General features: G+C 37.1%; 1 protein-coding gene across 1 annotated transcript; it reads left to right on the top strand.

The window, feature by feature from the left end:
* The first annotated feature begins 363 nt into the window (after positions 1–363).
* On the top strand, positions 364–16,476 carry LOC123745542 (membrane-associated tyrosine- and threonine-specific cdc2-inhibitory kinase). The gene is made up of 10 exons (XM_045726158.2): positions 364–522; positions 2,605–2,737; positions 2,923–3,109; positions 3,511–3,712; positions 5,332–5,454; positions 6,050–6,245; positions 7,629–7,774; positions 9,050–9,221; positions 11,971–12,133; positions 13,962–16,476. Exons 1-10 carry the CDS (start codon positions 430–432, stop codon positions 14,194–14,196), a joined length of 1,650 nt encoding a protein of 549 aa, XP_045582114.1. The 5' UTR covers positions 364–429; the 3' UTR covers positions 14,197–16,476.
* The last annotated feature ends 1,252 nt before the right edge of the window (positions 16,477–17,728 follow it).

The following is a 17,728-nucleotide window of genomic DNA, read 5'->3' as shown; positions in this document are numbered from 1 at the left end:
AATAATGGATTACAATTGCATATATCCTATCTGGCTGGGATATCACCCTGACACATCTTCGACAGCTCCAAGCCTCTCTCAACTTCCAAGACAGAGTCTGGTGCTAACATAGGAATACAGTGCCACCTCAAAGCTAAGCTATTTGAAATTGGTTTTATATTTCCCGCTGTAGTTAAAAAAAGTAGGTCCGTTGTTATCACAATATGACATTTATCACTGAGTAGGTATACAATTTTTTGTATTATTGCCTGCTATTTTATATTTTTGTACAAAACTATTTATTCATAATCTATATGTAAATGTGATTTTGTAACCTAATCCAAGTTGTTATTGTTATGATTGTTGTGAATAAGTCCGTTACTCTTCATCAGAGGCTGCGCATGCGCACCTCACAAACCATGTTTGTTTTGAAGGTGATTTGCCGCGAAAATGATCTTAATAAGTGGAACTGACAGTTCATTATCATATGATCTCCCAGCACCGGTATTTATTACAGAGGAAAGACCACTGTCGACCAAGAAGGTAAAGAACTAATTAGATGTGGTATAGAGGGATAGGGAGGGCCAGAGTGACGTCCCTGGCCGCCTCCCTCTCGGCTACTCGAAGCCTCAATCAGATTTTCTTTGAGAATGATGCCGTACGTCAGTCTATTTATAATAAGGCCATCATTGTTAGTCTATATTTTCGAATTGATGTTGGCATTGTAAAGACTTTTTTAATAAGTTGTAGACAAAGGATGATTGACTGAAAGTATTGGTAAACCACGGAGTCCCTGTGGTGCAGTGGTATAACACTCGCCTGGCATTTCGCAAGTGCTTTGTCCTGAGTTCATATCCTGGCTGGGGAGGATTTACTGGGCGTCAATCCTTAACTGTAGCCTAAGTTTACCCAACAGTAAAATGGGTACCGGGTTGTTAAATGATTTGGCAGGGTTGTATTCTGGTGGATTATAGGATTCAGGACCTGCCCGAAATGCTACGCATGCTAGTGGCTGTACAAACTTGTAAGAGCTCTTTCATAAAAAAAAACTAATACCCCGACATCAATGGGTGATTAAATCGTACACAAGACTATTCAACAAGGCTCGTTATCTAATTGTCACTATTATATATTGTTAGGTCTGAATGTACTAGGCTGTGTTAAGGTGGGTAAGGTTAAGTAGGTTTAAAATTTATTGCCGACCTGTCTTGTACGACGTAACTTGTATTCAGGCCAACAGAGACAGTTTCTAGTATTCATTCATTCATTCACATGAATGATATGATATTTGAAAAGTTTGAGAATGATATTTACATGTATTGACTAACGGAAAAACCTTTAGTTTATTGAGGGAGTTTAGCAAAAGATGCCAATTTTAATTTAAGACATGTTACTTTTCCTTCATTATCTTGAGATGATTTCGGGGCTTTAGTGTCCTTGCGGCCCGGTCCTCGACCAGGCCTCCACCCCCAGGAAGCAGCCCGTGACAGCTGACTAACACCCAGGTACCTATTTTACTGCTAGGTAACAGGGGCATAGGGTGACAGAAACTCTGCCCATTGTTTCTCGCCGGCGCCCGGGATCGAACCCGGGACCACAGGATCATAAGTCCAGTGTGCTGTCCGTTCGGCCGACCGGCTCCCTGTCCTGTTATGGACAGAAAACATATTTCCTGTCCATAAAGTCATATCCACTTTTCTTTGAGGTCAATTTAAAAAAAATATAAACAAACATTTTAAGTCACTGTAGCCATTTTCACTAAGCAATGTTTTCATCAATAAACTACACAAAACAAGCAATTAAAGTTTTTAATGTATTACAGTATTTTTTTCAGGTGCACACATTTATGGTACTTGTATAGATTAATTAGTTCGCATCACCAAGGTATAAATTTGTTAACTATGGGGGCTGCTAACTCTTATTTATCATGTAGACAACAATATTACGGATGAATCCTACTGAGGATGGGGTTTTGTATTTAGTGAGATTGGTAATTCGTATCATTTGGCATTCGTGCAAAGAGTGGCATGGGGGCCAACCCAGAGTCTATACAACTGTCCCCCAACAACCACCCTGCCTACACCCTGAACAGTCTGCAGACAAATATAATTTTATTTATTTAATATCATCTATCTAAAACTCTTGATTTTTTCATACAATACCATACAAAGTTTTATACAGCTACATAGTTATTAAAATGAATAAAACAAACAAACATGAATGTTATTTGGGAAGCGCATCATTAACTAACAAAATAATATGTTGGTCAGCCTTCGATGTTCCTACAGTGTTTCCTGTTGGGTGACTGTATAACCCAAGAGCAAGAAAATTACTCTCTCGCATGACCTGGGTTAGAATTGTTGGAACTTGGGTGCTTACCCCACTTAGTGAGTCAGGATGATACAAGAAAGCTCAGGAATATCATGTTGCCAATTGATTAATATTTCAGGGTGCTAATGTTGGGTTAAAAGTAAAAATATTATTGATAATGTGGGAGTCAAAATCTTTGCATTTTTTCAGGTATATAAATTACTGTACTTAAATACCAGTATGATTATAGATTATAATTACTAGCAAATTAACAATAATAAATCATTTCTTCTTAAAATTTATTTATTTCTTCAGTCTCGTGGCACACCCAAATTTGCCCAGCCACCACGAGCACCCATAAAGAGCTGTCCAGTCACAAGAATTTTTTCACGAGTAACTGATAACGACCGTCCTCAACCTGTGTCCTTTCGTGATGACTCTGACACATGTGAGTAATGCAGGGGGGCTAAATTTGTTGTCATAATATCATATATCTCGGCTTAAACACTACATATCAGCTATTATATTTAAGTTTTTAAGCATGGATTTTTGCTAATTGACCACTTCAATTTATATATTTGAAACAAAGTTGAATTGGAAGCAGTAATCTCATTCAGGTATTTTCTGCAACAGCCTTCATTGCTCAGAGTCCAGTCTACCGCGCTGAGAAATCTGCACTGTATTTTGAACAGTGTTACATCATTGAGGAAAAACTGGGTGCTGGATCATTTGGAGAAGTATTTCGAGTTAGAAGTAAGGAAGATGGGCAGCTGTATGCTTGCAAGAGAACACTTCTTAAATTTCGTGGTGAAGGAGACAGGTAGGGGCAATGCTAATGTTATAAGTGTTAAGTAGATGTAGGCTAATATGATTGAACAAAGTTCATCGTTTCAAAATTAAAATTAGCCATAACAATTTCTTTTCAGAATGACCCATTGACAATATCAATGCCCAAAATCCTTTGGTATTGTTAAGCTATTCTGTGAAATATGGCCTCATAATAATTTACAAAATAGTTCGTTTGGCATCTGAGTCAAACTAACCTTCATTAATTTAAGGCAAACTGACCACTTTCTAAATTATAATAAAATATTTTAATAATGTAAGCTAACTAATATATATATAACTGTATATAAAATAAACTACACTGAGGCCAAGATGGATGATAGATGCTGCTTTTCAAGATTAGCTTCCTTCATTCAGTGAAGTATTTTGTTTCAGACGTAGACGAATGGAAGAAGTACAAAAACATGAAAAATTACCAAAGCATCGCAATTGTGTAGAATTTTATCGTGCCTGGGAGGAACGGCAGCAGCTTTATCTTTTAACGGAAGTTTGCAAGACGTCACTCGCTAATGTTGCAGAAGATCGTCATGACCTCCCAGAATCTCTTGTGTGGGAATATCTAGTCGATTTATTACAGGTTAGTTCAATTTGCCATAAGTATGAATATTTTATCCAGTAATTAGGTAATTTATATTTATTTTTAAGGAGTGCTTTACTGGGATTTTAGTGAAAGGTTGTGCATTTTTAACATCGTTGGTGTGAATTAAAAATTTTATAATTTATTTGATAAAGTTGATGAAAATCTCATTGATTAAGTAGGTCATTGTTCCTTGTACAGCCACTGGAGGTCATCAGCTTTACAACTAACCAGTGTGCTAAATAATTAGTTTCATCACAAAATTCACCTTAAGATTTAAATTTTTTAAACTTTTCTGTGGGCTTTATTTATTTTGGCACTTGATGCATCTGACACACTCAAGGCAGCTATAAAGAATGACTATTGCTGTTCAAAACAAAGATAGTTTATTTGCATTTTGGCAGCAGTTATACTTTACATTTGTATAGATTGACTGTATTAATTCCAATAGTATCATAATAGCAAGGTTTCATACCCAGATTTTGTTGGTCACGTACAGTAGTTTTTTCTATACAATAGAACAAGCATTTGACAACATCTATATGTAAAAGAACATTTAACAATAACCAGCAGAATGAAGGTAAAATTATCATGCATACTCATTTGTATGAATCTACTGACTGCTCAACTCTGGTTCTCTTAAGAGGATGGTGTGTTAGACAAAAGAATTTTTTTCTCCAGATCCACTATTTTCTTCCTAATTATCTACTCTATTAGCAGGGAATAGGTAGAGAATAGATATACAGTATATAGATTTCTCTTGATAGAGAAACTGGTCTGTAGTTTAAAGGTTCTTGTTTGTCCTCTTCTTAAATATCTTTATAATGGCAAAAATTGGTTTGGCTCTACTGCTCCTTTCTTACATTTAATTTTATCAAGTGTGTGTATTTCCTCATCTGTAATATAGTCATCACCAGAGTGTGGTTGTAATAAAAGGGTCCTGGGTTCAGTTCCTGTAGTATGATGTAAAGATTTGGGCAATGGTTTCTTTCATCGCCTGATGTGCCCCTGTTAGCCTACTAGTAAATATATATATCCAAGAGTTAGGCAGCTGTAGTGCACTGCATCTTGTGGAAGGTTAGTACTTGACCTATGGGGGGATTGTGATAAGCTTAAACCAGCTTTGTCACCAACTTTGGGAATCCAATACTGTCCTTTGTTGTATCTATCCTTATGTTGCAACTTTGGGAATCCAATACTGTCCTTTGTTGTATCTATCCTTATGTTGTTACCGTTCTTCAGTCTCTACTCCGGTACTGTTCTAAAAATCTCCTGGAATATCTCTGAGTTTTTCACCTTAACATTGTCATTGTGAAGACGAAAATGTCGTCGTCCCTTCACTTTCTAGTGTGGGTTTGGTCAACATATTTCGGCCACATTATTGTGACTCCTCGTCTGCTTATTCTACATTTCTATTACATTACATAGTTATGTAATCCTTAGTATACTTGACAGTTTTTGTAAAAAGGGTTTTCAGATAGACTAATGTGCACATTATTTATACATGTTTTAAATATTGTTATATTGTAACTAGTTTTAATATTGTACATTGTACAGTAATTGATATATTCCTTGTGTTAAATAAATATCAGTGTATCATCATTGTGTTCTTATTTCAGGGTGTACAGCATTTGCACAACAATAATTTGGTTCACATGGATATTAAACCCGAAAACATATTCTTTGGTTATGATGGTCTCTGCAAGCTTGGCGATTTTGGTCTAATGATTGATACCTCTCAGGTGAGATTTTTATTGCTGCTCAGGAGCTTTCACTTCATCTTTGACTATTCAGAAAGCCTTTGACATTGACATCCCACAAAAGACCAATAAACAACTTCAAAAAAACAAAACAAATAAATGATGCACATACACATAGTGCTGAATAATAATGTAATTGGTTCAGTACCTGTCCCCCAGGTCTTTATCCCAGTGTAACATAAAATAATAATTATACAGTATTGGTTGTGTAATATTAGGCAGTGTTCAAAGAGAGAGAGAGTGCACCCCCAACATTGACACTAACTACATTATCACTTGGTGGTTTTGTTAATTTTTCTACTTTCTCATTATACCTGTTCATTAAAGTTATTTATTATTCCTGTTCTATTGTGTATTTGCTTAGTCTTGATGAGTGTAACCATAATATGCCATGGGATAATTCATGCTTCATGTAAACAATGTTTTTAATGAAAGAAATGACTTCATATTTTTCAAGTGCTCCTTGAAAGCTAGATAGTGTTTGAAGGCAGCTAAGGTATCTGGAAAAGATTCACCAATAAGTTATCCCATCGTGTAACTTTTCCGATGACTATATTATTACTGTACCATCCTTTAGGGTCCAGTACATGAGGCAGTGGAAGGTGACCCAAAATATTTGGCCCCAGAGATCATGAATCTTCAGTTTGGACCTCCTGGTGATATATTTAGCCTGGGTATGACAATTCTGGAATTGGCAACTGATTTAGATTTGCCCAAACAAGGAGACGCCTGGCAACAACTCAGACAGGGAAGACTTCCTCCTGCTGCCAACCGTAAGTTGTGGCTGTCTTCACTTAACAATTTAGTGTGAAGATGGTATTGTGCTAGTGAGGAAAGGGGTAGAAAAAATGCCTAATTGTGACTAAGCTTGACTATACTGTAGTTGAGGAAAAAAATGTACTGAAGTATTTATTTAATACAGTGTATTAATAAGAATTTATCTGATCATATAGTAGTGATGAGCAAGATATGGTTGAGTTATAGTTTCTCAATGATACATAAAGGTAAACAAGTAAAAGTTAAGAAGTTAAGGCAGAGTTGTCTGAAGAGTTTAAATAGAGAATTACTGTGCAAGTGATCGCAAGAGACTGTGAATGGTAAGGTAATTGTGAGGAGAAGGTGCTAAGCCAGGATGCCTGTATAGCACTTAAGACTATGAACAGATCAATATTCATTCTTGTGTGCAGGTTTCAAATAATGTTTATTTTTCTCTAGGAATAATGAATACTGAGATGGTGTGTTGTGCTGCACAAACTGATAGAGAGGAAGTGGCAAGAATAGTTGACCAAAAATATGAGGATTACTGATATGGATGTAAAGTAAAGAGAATCATTAATTTAGCAGAACAAGATGTTAATGAAAAACTTGGAAGAAAAAATGAGTTGAAACATTCCAGAAAATATAAGTTTTTTAAAGACATTAGGAGTCTTGAGGAGACTGATGGAAAAAAATTATTTGTAGATATTTTTTTAACGTAAGAGGAATGAAACTGATGAAAGAAATACAAATGATTGTACCAAGTATAAATATAATTGGTTCTGCTGGTGTGAGAAGAGTGCACGATAGAATACTTGAGATAAAACAAAGTGTTGGAGAACATTTTGACTGAGCAGCCTGTATCACAGTCTATTGATGCAAACTATAAAGTCACATAAAATATTTGTTAATTAGCATCACCATATTAGTCACTTGTCTACTTTGTTACATTGGTCATTGCAGAATAGTATCAGTGTTTATTCAGTAAAGTTATTTGTTTATTATTCCTGTTCATTCTATTGTGTATATTTCTACCCTATTGTAAGGGTAGAAAATAGCATGTTGAGACTGGTAAGCTAGTAAATAACATGAGGGGTAAGCTTTAATATTATGAATATGATGAAAGATCTTTTCTTGTAAGTAGGAATAATTGTGTTGACCAGACCACACACTAGAAAGTGAAGCGACGACGTTGTTTCGATCCATCCTGGACCATTCTCAAGTTGATTGTGAATGGTCGAGGACGGACCGAAACGTTGTCGTTGCTTCACTTTGCTGTTGCTTTGCGTTGCTTCAGTGTGCGGTTTGGTCAACGTATTTCAGCCACATTATTGTGACTCCTCATCTGCATGGGAATAATTGTGTATTAGGAATGAAGCAAAGGCTCTCATTACTTGCAGGATTATCTGAGGAACTACAGTGTGTGCTGACAGGCTTCCTCCAGCCCAACCCGTTGGATAGACTCACAGCACAACAAGCTCTTGCTCTTCCCACTATCAAGAAAGTTCTCTATCAAAAGACCATCAAAGACTATTGTCGGAAATCTGTAAGATTTTTGTTGCTGTATATTTTTATGTGATGAAGCATGCAAGTACTCGTACAAATCTATATTGCCAGTAAAGAAGGAATAAATGCTGGAGTAGGAAATATGCTAAACTCTCCAAATACTTTTGATATAAAAGAATTGTGCTGAAAATCCAGTCATATATCTTTCGAATTTCCCCATAAAAATGCAGTAAATGCATAAACTTTGCCTTTCTGTAGGGAGCCTCATCAGCTTCCTGAAGCTGATGAGGCTGATATGTGTTATATTAGTTTGGGGTCATCAGCCACAGGAGTTCTTATTCCTACTGGGTACCCGCCAAAACCTGGTTCCCTCAGAGAGGCACAGGGAGCAATGGCCTATGGGCACTTTATATTTAAAGTAATGTGTGTCATAATTGTCATGGACCAGGGAAAGGCCCAGAAAGTCGGGCAAATCAAAACAGAGCACTGTCTGGTTAACCTGAACCTGTGCAATCTACATCCCAAAAGATCAAAATAACTCCTAGAAAGAATCCAAATAAGTAAATGACCAAGTCACAAATGATTTGTTCATTTGATATATCATGTTATTGTGATTTGTGTGTGTATTGAAGTAGAGGTAGAACATCTGGTTGACTGAGCCCAAGTGCATAGGGGAATTGTGTAAACCCCCCCCCCCCCCTGGTTAGGCTTCGGAGAAGCTTCAGGATCCTCATGAGGACAGTAGTACTCCAGGTTACAATTCTTGACCATGTTGTGGTACAGTTGACTAAGACGCATCTGGGAACATCCCGTGCGTAGGTTCAAACCCTCATTATGGCTCTTGTGGATTTGTTCATTTGATATACAGTATCACGTTACTGTGATGTCTGTGTATCAAACAAGCAACCGTTCATGTGACTAGCACTTCTGCTCGTTAGCACGCAATAATCTGCTGCAATGAAGGTGTGATGTATTTCGGTGGTTGAGAAGCAGTTTGCTCAATATGTGATAACCTCTCAAGAGGACCAACAGCTTAAACTGTTTGTGAAGAGATGAGTGGGAGTGTTAGGTTCGATCTGAATCTTGAGTAGTGCTGAACATTTTGTGTTGTATGTAATTGGTGAGTACAGTATACTAATTTAAGACACCTGTATATAAGGAGTGAAAGTTGTAGTTTAATGATGTCACAAAAGTAGTTATTGCTAAGCATAGGGAGTGGTTCAGTGTAGCCCTATCAGAACAGTTTGTGTAGGCACGTATATGTGATAGTGATTTTACAATCTATTTAAATACCGAAAGAACATTTCTTTTCCAGATTATGAAAGCCAAGAGCACTTTAATGAAGACATGGCTATACTTTGTAATATTCATCAATTTCCTAACGCTGCCTCTCAAACGTCTGCATAAACCAGAAGCTTCTCCAGACCTTCCAAATCTATCGAGAGCGAACATTTCTGATTCCGACTTTGCTGCTGGCTTCTCCGATGGTAAGATAATTAGGCATTTTTGGAAATGTAAAGAGTATATATTTAATACCATTACCCTTTGTCTTTATTTTTTACATGTATATCTTGAGGATGCCATTTTGAATTGAATTTTAACTTGTAACACCTGTGATGATATATAATGAAACTTTAATGGGTTTGTCTATTTATAATGCATCGAAAAATCCATTAAATCCAAAAATCCACCTTCTCGTTTTCCATGTTTGTAAGAGTAGGAAAGATTTCACCAGAGATGATTGGCAAGCTGTACATTGAAGAACAAAGTTAAGATTGTTTCTAATGAGCAGCAAACATTACATACATTGTGACCACATAGAGAAGCAGCATCCCTGCCCCAGTAAATAATCGACAGTAGCTGCATCACCATTTAATAGACCTGGTGTATAGTATTCAGAGAGAGATTCTGTACTGTGGCAGACTGACATTTAACACCCCCCCCCCCCCCCCCCACCCCCCACCCCTACAATCATCTTACTGCTATTGATTCAAACCATTTCTAATTTGTTTTATTTTAACCACCATGTAGTTCATTATAGTGTGGCTCAGAATTATTTGATATACTGTTATAAGGTCAGTTTTAACATTATATAAAATTTGAATATATATAATCTTATGAGTACAGAGCATTTTGTTATACTATAGATTAGAGTGAGGGAGTGTGTGTTTATATGTTATCCTAGAAAGGGTATCTGGCAGATACCTTTTTTTTTTTCTTTCATCACTCTACAGTCCAACCACTTGGGTAGGACGGTAGAGCTACGGTCTTGCTTCATGCAGATCAGCGTTTGATCCTCGACCGTCCAAGTGGTTGGGCACCATGCCTTTCCCTCGTCCCATCCTAAATCCTTATCCTGACCCCTACCCAGTGATATATATAGTAGTAATGGCTTGGTGCTTTCCCTGATAGTTCCCTTCCCTTCTCTTCCTCCCATCCCCTATCCCCCTCCCTCTATTCCCTCTGTTTATCCTTTCCTCCTTCCTCTTCCCCCCTATAGGGAGTAAGAGGCATATACAGTGGTACCTCGGAATGCGATTGTCCCTGTATGCGAGGTTTTCGGAAGGCGAGGTGTATTTACTCCAAAAATTTGTCTCGGAAGGCGATGGTTACTTCGGGAGGCGAGTTTGGACGTGAGTTTGTTGATACGCGTACAGCCGACCTAGCGCGTGGTGGTTCGGCGATCGTCGCCCCTCCGCCCCGCCGCCCCTCAGTTTATTATTGTCTCACGCTCAGTGACTACCCCCACATCAATTCTTCTCGCGGATTTTCAGTGTTTTGTTGGATTTTTGGTGATTTGTCTATACAATTTGTTATTATATATCTCACCATGGGTCCCAAGAAAGCCAGTGGTAAGGATAAAGGCCAGAAAGCTCATGTGAGGATGACAATAGAGGAGAAACAAGAGATCATTCGGAAGCATGAGAACGGTACACGTGTTGTTGAACTTTGTAGGCAGTACAACAAAGCCACATCAACAATATGCACTATACTTAAGAAGAAAAATAAGATTATGGGTGCTAAAGTGGCAAAAGGAGTAAGAACATTAACGGCACAAAGACCACAAATACTTGAAGAAGTGGAAAAGTTGTTATTAATTTGGATACACGACAAGGAGTTGAGGGGTGATAGTGTTTCGGAGGCCATTATTTGTGAGAAAGCCAGGGTGTTGCACGAAGACCTTCTAAAGAATACCCCTGCAACGAGTGATGCAGATAAGAAAGAGTTTAAGGCAAGCAGGGGCTGGTTTGAAAAATTTAGAAAGAGAAGTGGTATCCATAGTGTTACAAGGCATGGGGTTATGTGATGTGATTATGGAAGGGGACTCCCCTTCCAAACAGTAACTCCTCTCCTCCTCCCCCCTCCTCACCATCTTCCATACGCCTACAGCACTCGACAGCAAGGTAAGTAATAACTGGAACACAGTTTTGTAGGTTTATTTAGATGAATTAGGTATAAAAATTTAGTTTGATGTGGGGTTTTTGGGGTAGTCAGGAACGGATTAATTCATTTCCCTTTATTTCTTATGGGGAAATTAACTTCGGAATGCGAGTTTTCGGAAGGCGAGGCGTCTCCAGGAACGGATTAAACTCTTATTCTGAGGTATGCCTGTACTCAAAATAGTGTGTGAAGCATCCATATAAATGTCCACATTTTGTAGAATGGTGTTGTAAATGTATATGTTGCCTATAGAAACAAATTGAATCAAAAACAACAACTACAGTATTCTTAAACTATCCTAAGCCTTATGTTGTATGTATACAGTATGTACTGTATCAAATCTAGGATTGCTTATGTTAGGTCTAGGTTAAGGCATCTTCATTTCTGTGTTTTGTTGGTTAACTCGTATTTGCAATTTCAGTAGAATTATGTTGATTGTTTTGGAACGAGTGCGACAGTCCATATTTTTTGTATAAGCTTGTCAGTCGTTGTGTGTATTTGGAGGACCGATTGTAATATATTCCACAATATTCCCGCTCCCGTGACTTGTTTACCTTGTATTATTGCCCAATACTGTAAATGCTTAAATGGTTCACCTTAGAAGTTCTACATCATGGTGCACATGGAAAAAAGTATTCATAATTCACAAGAATAAATTGAATTTGGCTATTCGAGCACAGAAGGTTGTCGAAGATGGTGATTTCAGCTATTTAAAGGTTAAATGATACAGTACTTAAATTTTTAATTTGTAATACTGTAATTATTTTTATAATTTGATTTATTTTTTTTATTTAGATGAAGGCATGGATGACCAGAGTTTGGCACAGCCAATAAGTGACATCTCGACCTCTAGTAGTGATGTCAATACACACCGACCCTTTGGTAACTCAACACCAATTGTATATCAGTTCAGGAGACAAACAGATTTCATCAATTCTTCCCCTCCCAACAGAAGTAGGTAAGTGAATATCCACAAGTTTTTGTATCGTGTAGTTTTTGTTATTTGAACAAATCCCCGCGTCTGGGATCATCCCGGACGTAGGTTCGATCCCTCATCACGGCCCTTGTGGATTTGTTCATTTGATGCATCACACTATTGTGATTTCTGTATGTCTTGTTTGTTGTACAATAATGAGCGGTAACCGAGGCAGAACATTATGTGGAAGAACAAAAGGAAGACCACAAACACTAATTGTAAGATGATATTGCCTAACATCGGGAGCCGGTCGGCCGAGCGGACAGCACACTGGACTTGTGATCCTGTGGACCTGGGTTCGATCCCGGGCGCCGGCGAGAAACAATGGGCAGAGTTTCTTTCACCCTATGCCCCTGTTTCCTAGCAGTAAAATAGGTACCTGGGTGTTAGTCAGCTGTCACGGGCTGCTTCCTGGGGGTGGAGGCCTGGTCGAGGACCGGGCAGCGGGGACACTAAAGCCCCGAAATAATCTCAAGATAACCTCAAGATAACATGATGTATATACACTTTATAGCAAAGTTTAAGTAAAGGAAAAAGTTGTTGAAAAATGCATTAAGCATGTCGGGCTGTTTTTAAATCTGCATTTTTTTAGGTACAATATGAGTATTACATTATAAAAGCATAATTATACATCTGAAACTTGTTTACTGTATATATTTTTTAAACAAGATAAACTTTTAGGGTTGGTCATGAACTAAATATTTTTATTTTCCTATATAATGTTCTGATGAGAATATATGCTAGGTTTCTGCTAATAGGTGCATGCAATCTATTCTCGAAAGTGCAGCTAGCCGATTTCCTAAACTTTCTGTGACTTACTGTTGATTAGTTGGTTAGGTGGCGTCCTTTTGATTTATGAATTCAGTACAGTACAGTACATTGTTCATCATCTTTGCTTGTAGTTTGTAGTTTAATCTGCCAATATTGGCATTGTAGATTTACCTGATTGTTGTGGTCATCACAGGCTTCTTGATGGCAGGGTTTATTTCCTTATTCATAAACATAAGGTATATTAGCACAAGTTCAAATTCAAATGTTTATTCAGGTAAAGTATATACATACAGGGTGTGATACAAATATTGATGAATTTATAAATAGAGCTAGTACATACAATGCCTAAAGCCGCTATTACGCAAAGCGTTTCGGGCAGAAGCAAGTCCTGTTCATATCAAACTGTGCCAATTCATATACATGTCTAACTTTCACTTGAAGTTACTCAAACATTTATATTGCCCAATAACCTGGTTCCAAACCAATTATTCTCATTTATTGTCTCAAGCAAAATTGATCCATTCACATTCCACACACTTCCTCACACTCACCTTTGGCAATTTCACCATCACTCTGCCAATATTTGGCAACACGCTTGTAATTTCCTAGGATCAGAATCCTACTTTTGTCAGCATTAAACTGCATCAACCAAATTGTTGCCTTCTTTAAAAGTATCAAAGTTATTCTCTTAACAATTTTGAGTCCACATCTGAATCCATTTCATGCCTTATTTTAGTGTTACCAGGAAATTTGCAAATGGATGGATGGAGCAGTAACTACTCCATTCTGTCTGAATCATTTATATACGTATATGGTAAACAATTTTACTGTTTATGCTGAACTTATTTCTTGTTAACTACCCATCCCTACGAGCACAGTTTATTAATGCCCTAATGCAGTGCACAGTTTGTTAATGTAACCAACAACTTTTGTTACCTTATCAGACTTTGAGATGAAAATCTATATGCTGTGCTGTGTATTGAATATTATGCTAAGTTATGAAATGTGCTATTATTATGAGACTCCTATATCCTTGCAGCATTAATGCAAGCCCAAATCCAGACGACAGTCCAACTTTCTTTCGGCAGCGAGGAGCTGTGCTAAGGTCGTCACATGTGTTTGGTCAGCACCTCGATGTAAGCGGAAACATGAGCATGGTGAGCACGCCAAGCCCAGGTATTCCTGTGATTGAGGAACCTCTCCCTTCCTTTAACCTTACTTCAAGGAACCTCATGGATATGTTCAATTCCGTAGAGTTTGATGAGGATGAATAATTCTTCTGCAAGTTTTCAAAGTATTTAGTGTGACAAATATGTCTGATAATTATGTAAAAGATCTTAGTGCAATTTATTTGTTTACTACAAAGGAGTATTATTCTTCCACTATGCAGGGAGAAAATATCATTATTACAGAGTTAATTATTCTTCTGTATACAAGCAAATATCTCGCTCTCATTTTGTCTTTTAAATTCTTCCAGTTTTATCATTGCAATTTAGCAAAGAACTAACGAAAAGCATTGTTATGTTAAGGACAACTTTTAGGTTAAACTTATGAAAGCTCAACAAGTGTGATTTATTTATTTTCATAAGTTGTGTTGGTAGAGGAATAAATACTGCCAATTTAACTTGATAATTTTTTGGGCATATTAGCATCTGTTGATGGTAAATAGTTACACTGTACTGTATTTTTCCTAGTGTGACATTTGAGGCATTTGATCAGCAGTGTCTAAGTACCATACACAGCACACCACTAAGGCATGTCTTGAATTTGCAAAAAAAAAAAAAGTTGATGTAATAATTTAATAGAAATTCCTATTCTGTAATACATATCAAAGTACTGTTTGAAATAGAAATGTTGTCTTCTTGACAGTTATAGCAGCATTCTGTAAGAACAAGTATATCAAGGGCTGCTTAAAGAATGTTATGGATTACATTTGAAACAATGGATTAGGTAATTACAACTAATCTTCCAATAAATTCCTTAATATCATCGATAGGTGCAAATTAGCTCATTATCCACATCATGTGATGGGGGACAAACTAGCTAATACTATACATATTTAGCTGACCTGCAGGTCAAAGCTCCTCAGATGTTTGTCTTGGTGTTTTTGCGGTGAGTTTTATTATAATTTTATTTATTTTGTTTGTTTTTCCCTTCTAAGACAAAATCACCTCTTGCAAAAATTAATTACATTCCGGTACAGTAATTGATACTGATGGCAAATGATGTCTCGGTAGTACAAATTTTGCCTGTGTTCATGTTAACAAGGTTTTGCTGAAATATGGTACATTTAGTGTTGCATTTTGTGGTTATATGTATTTTAACATATTCATTTGTAATGTTATTTTAATACACTTTATAAGACTAAAGGATATTTATACTAAATTGTGTACAGTATTATATCATGTAGTGCCTTGGAGGACTAGTGTACATATAGTATAAACTGAATATATTTGAAATATCATAGGATTAGTTAAGAATTTGAAGGTACAAAGAAGTGCCTTAGATTTGTGCTTTAATTAGGCAGGGCAGCATTAAGGAAGCTGAAGCAGCATAGGTTACACCAGTCACTCACTCAGGTAACTGATGTGTTAACATTCAAAATGCCTTTCCTAAACATTAAAACCTCATGGCTTGCTTCAGTTTCCTTAAAGCTATGAGAAAAAATATGTTAGTATAACTTGGCAGAAAGTCACATGCAGGGTCAAAACTAACTCAATGTTTGTGTATTTTCCGTAGACATCATATTTGTAGTCAGGTTCACAATATACTCGTGTGGAATGGGTGGGTGTATCTGGCAGTCCTGGTGCTGTAGGTATAATTATCTTCTATTATGCATGAGGTCCTTGTGCATGAAGGGGACATTTGTAAGAAAAACTAGCGAGTAGCAAAATAGCCTGAAAACGAGGTTGAGAAAACATTGCTCACTCCACCTGAAGTTGTGAAGGCAGTGTTAGGAAGGATGATGGTGCAATGGTTACAATAACTTTTCCTGACTTCATAGATACAGATAAATCACATGTCATTATGTATTGTACGAATACCTCTTAAGTCTTTGCAATATAACTTGAATTAAAGAGGCGACAAGCTATTCACTTATAATTAATGTATAGTAAATCAGAGATATAGAATGTGTGGAGTAGGATGTGTTGAGAGACTAAATGAAGTTCTGAAGGTAAGTTCAGATACAAAAATAAGGGTCTGTTACTAATTGCAATATACTGTATATATAGTTGTTCCAAGCCAGCATAGAACTGTATTGTGTTTTGCTATCAAACATGTATATATAATGTGTATGTGTTTATTTTATGTATATTACTAATGTATTAAAAGTATTTTACAAATTGGTGCGTAATGTGTACCTCCAGACGCATAATGTGTGTACTAAATAACTGATCTCATGTTTATAGTAAGTAGCAACATGAGAGAAGCTGATGCAGGTTCACAGTAGACGTTATCTACCTCCTGGCAAGCTCTTCTCTCCTTAACTTATATTGGTTGTGCAATGTATCAACATTTATTGCTAAGCTGTGAATAATATCTATACAGGTATGGCTTTTGCTTCTTTTTTCCTGAAGGTTATAAAGTATTCTGGTTGTTTGAGTGATGAGCCAGTCAGCCGAGCGGACAGCACGCGGGACTTGTGATCCTGTGGTCCTGGGTTCGATCCCAGGCGCCGGCGAGAAACAATGGGCAGAGTTTCTTTCACCCTATGTCCCTGTTACCTAGCAGTAAAATAGGTACCTGGGTGTTAGTCAGCTGTCACGGGCTGCTTCCTGGGGGTGGAGGCCTGGTCGAGGACCGGGCCGCGGGGACACTAAAAAGCCCCGAAATCATCTCAAGATGACTTTGCTGTGGATATGCTGTCTAATGTACACATTTCTTTTACCAGCTGTTTCTATCATTTATAAATGTGTAAGATCCTACAGCAGATCTTTAAGGTGTTTATCTCTTTTTGTAAATTATGAAATAGTTGCTGTTAAACTTTGATAAGCAGTAATACTGTATTTGGCATTATATTTGTATTGCTACTGAAATACTGTATGCACAACAGAGGAAAAATATATCTATACGTGAAACTGAAGGATATCTTGGTTTCCAAGGTAAAACAAATGTTAACTGGAACTATTTGTCCTCATCTTGTGCAGGCATTATGTGTACAGTATCCTCCACCTTCACTTCCACTTCATGTCCTTCATAATGAGGATGACAAATGAGTGAAATCCTTAAGGAACAATACAAAGCTGGGTCTGAGGCTCCCAGACGCAGGTTCGAATCCTCTTCACGCCCCTTGTGGATTTGTTCATTTAATACAAAGCTATGTTTAGCACTGTTGGTATACAACATGAAAGTTGAAGACCTGATGGCTTCTTTACAAATAATGTTCACAATTCATGCAATATTCAAATATAAACATAGCAAAATATGAAACAAGAAACTGACAATGCCCATGCCCCTGAGCCTCAAAGCCCTGATGAATGAAAAAACATTTATAAATAAATGGAGAGTACCATTAGTAGAGCTGATCAGTTTAATATGGAGAAAATTTAAGACTAGCAACATATTAGAATGCAATCACTTAAGTCAGCAAATAGGTAACAAATGCCCTAAAAATCATAGACCCGTTGGACAAATATCACACTATTAAAAAGGAACTACACAACCATAGTCATCACAGATTTAGAGCTGGAAGGTACTGCATTTTTTACAGGTATTAAAGAGAACCGAGAATGGAGACGTATCCACAGACTTGACAAAATTATTCTACTGACCCAGAGTGATGATCCCAGTGGTAACAGGTCAAAT

The sequence above is a fragment of the Procambarus clarkii genome, chromosome 71 (assembly GCF_040958095.1).
Source record: "Procambarus clarkii isolate CNS0578487 chromosome 71, FALCON_Pclarkii_2.0, whole genome shotgun sequence".
In the NCBI taxonomy this organism is placed as follows: domain Eukaryota; kingdom Metazoa; phylum Arthropoda; class Malacostraca; order Decapoda; family Cambaridae; genus Procambarus; species Procambarus clarkii.
Note: the sequence above shows the minus strand (reverse complement) of the source record. Positions and strands in the feature narration are given on the sequence as shown.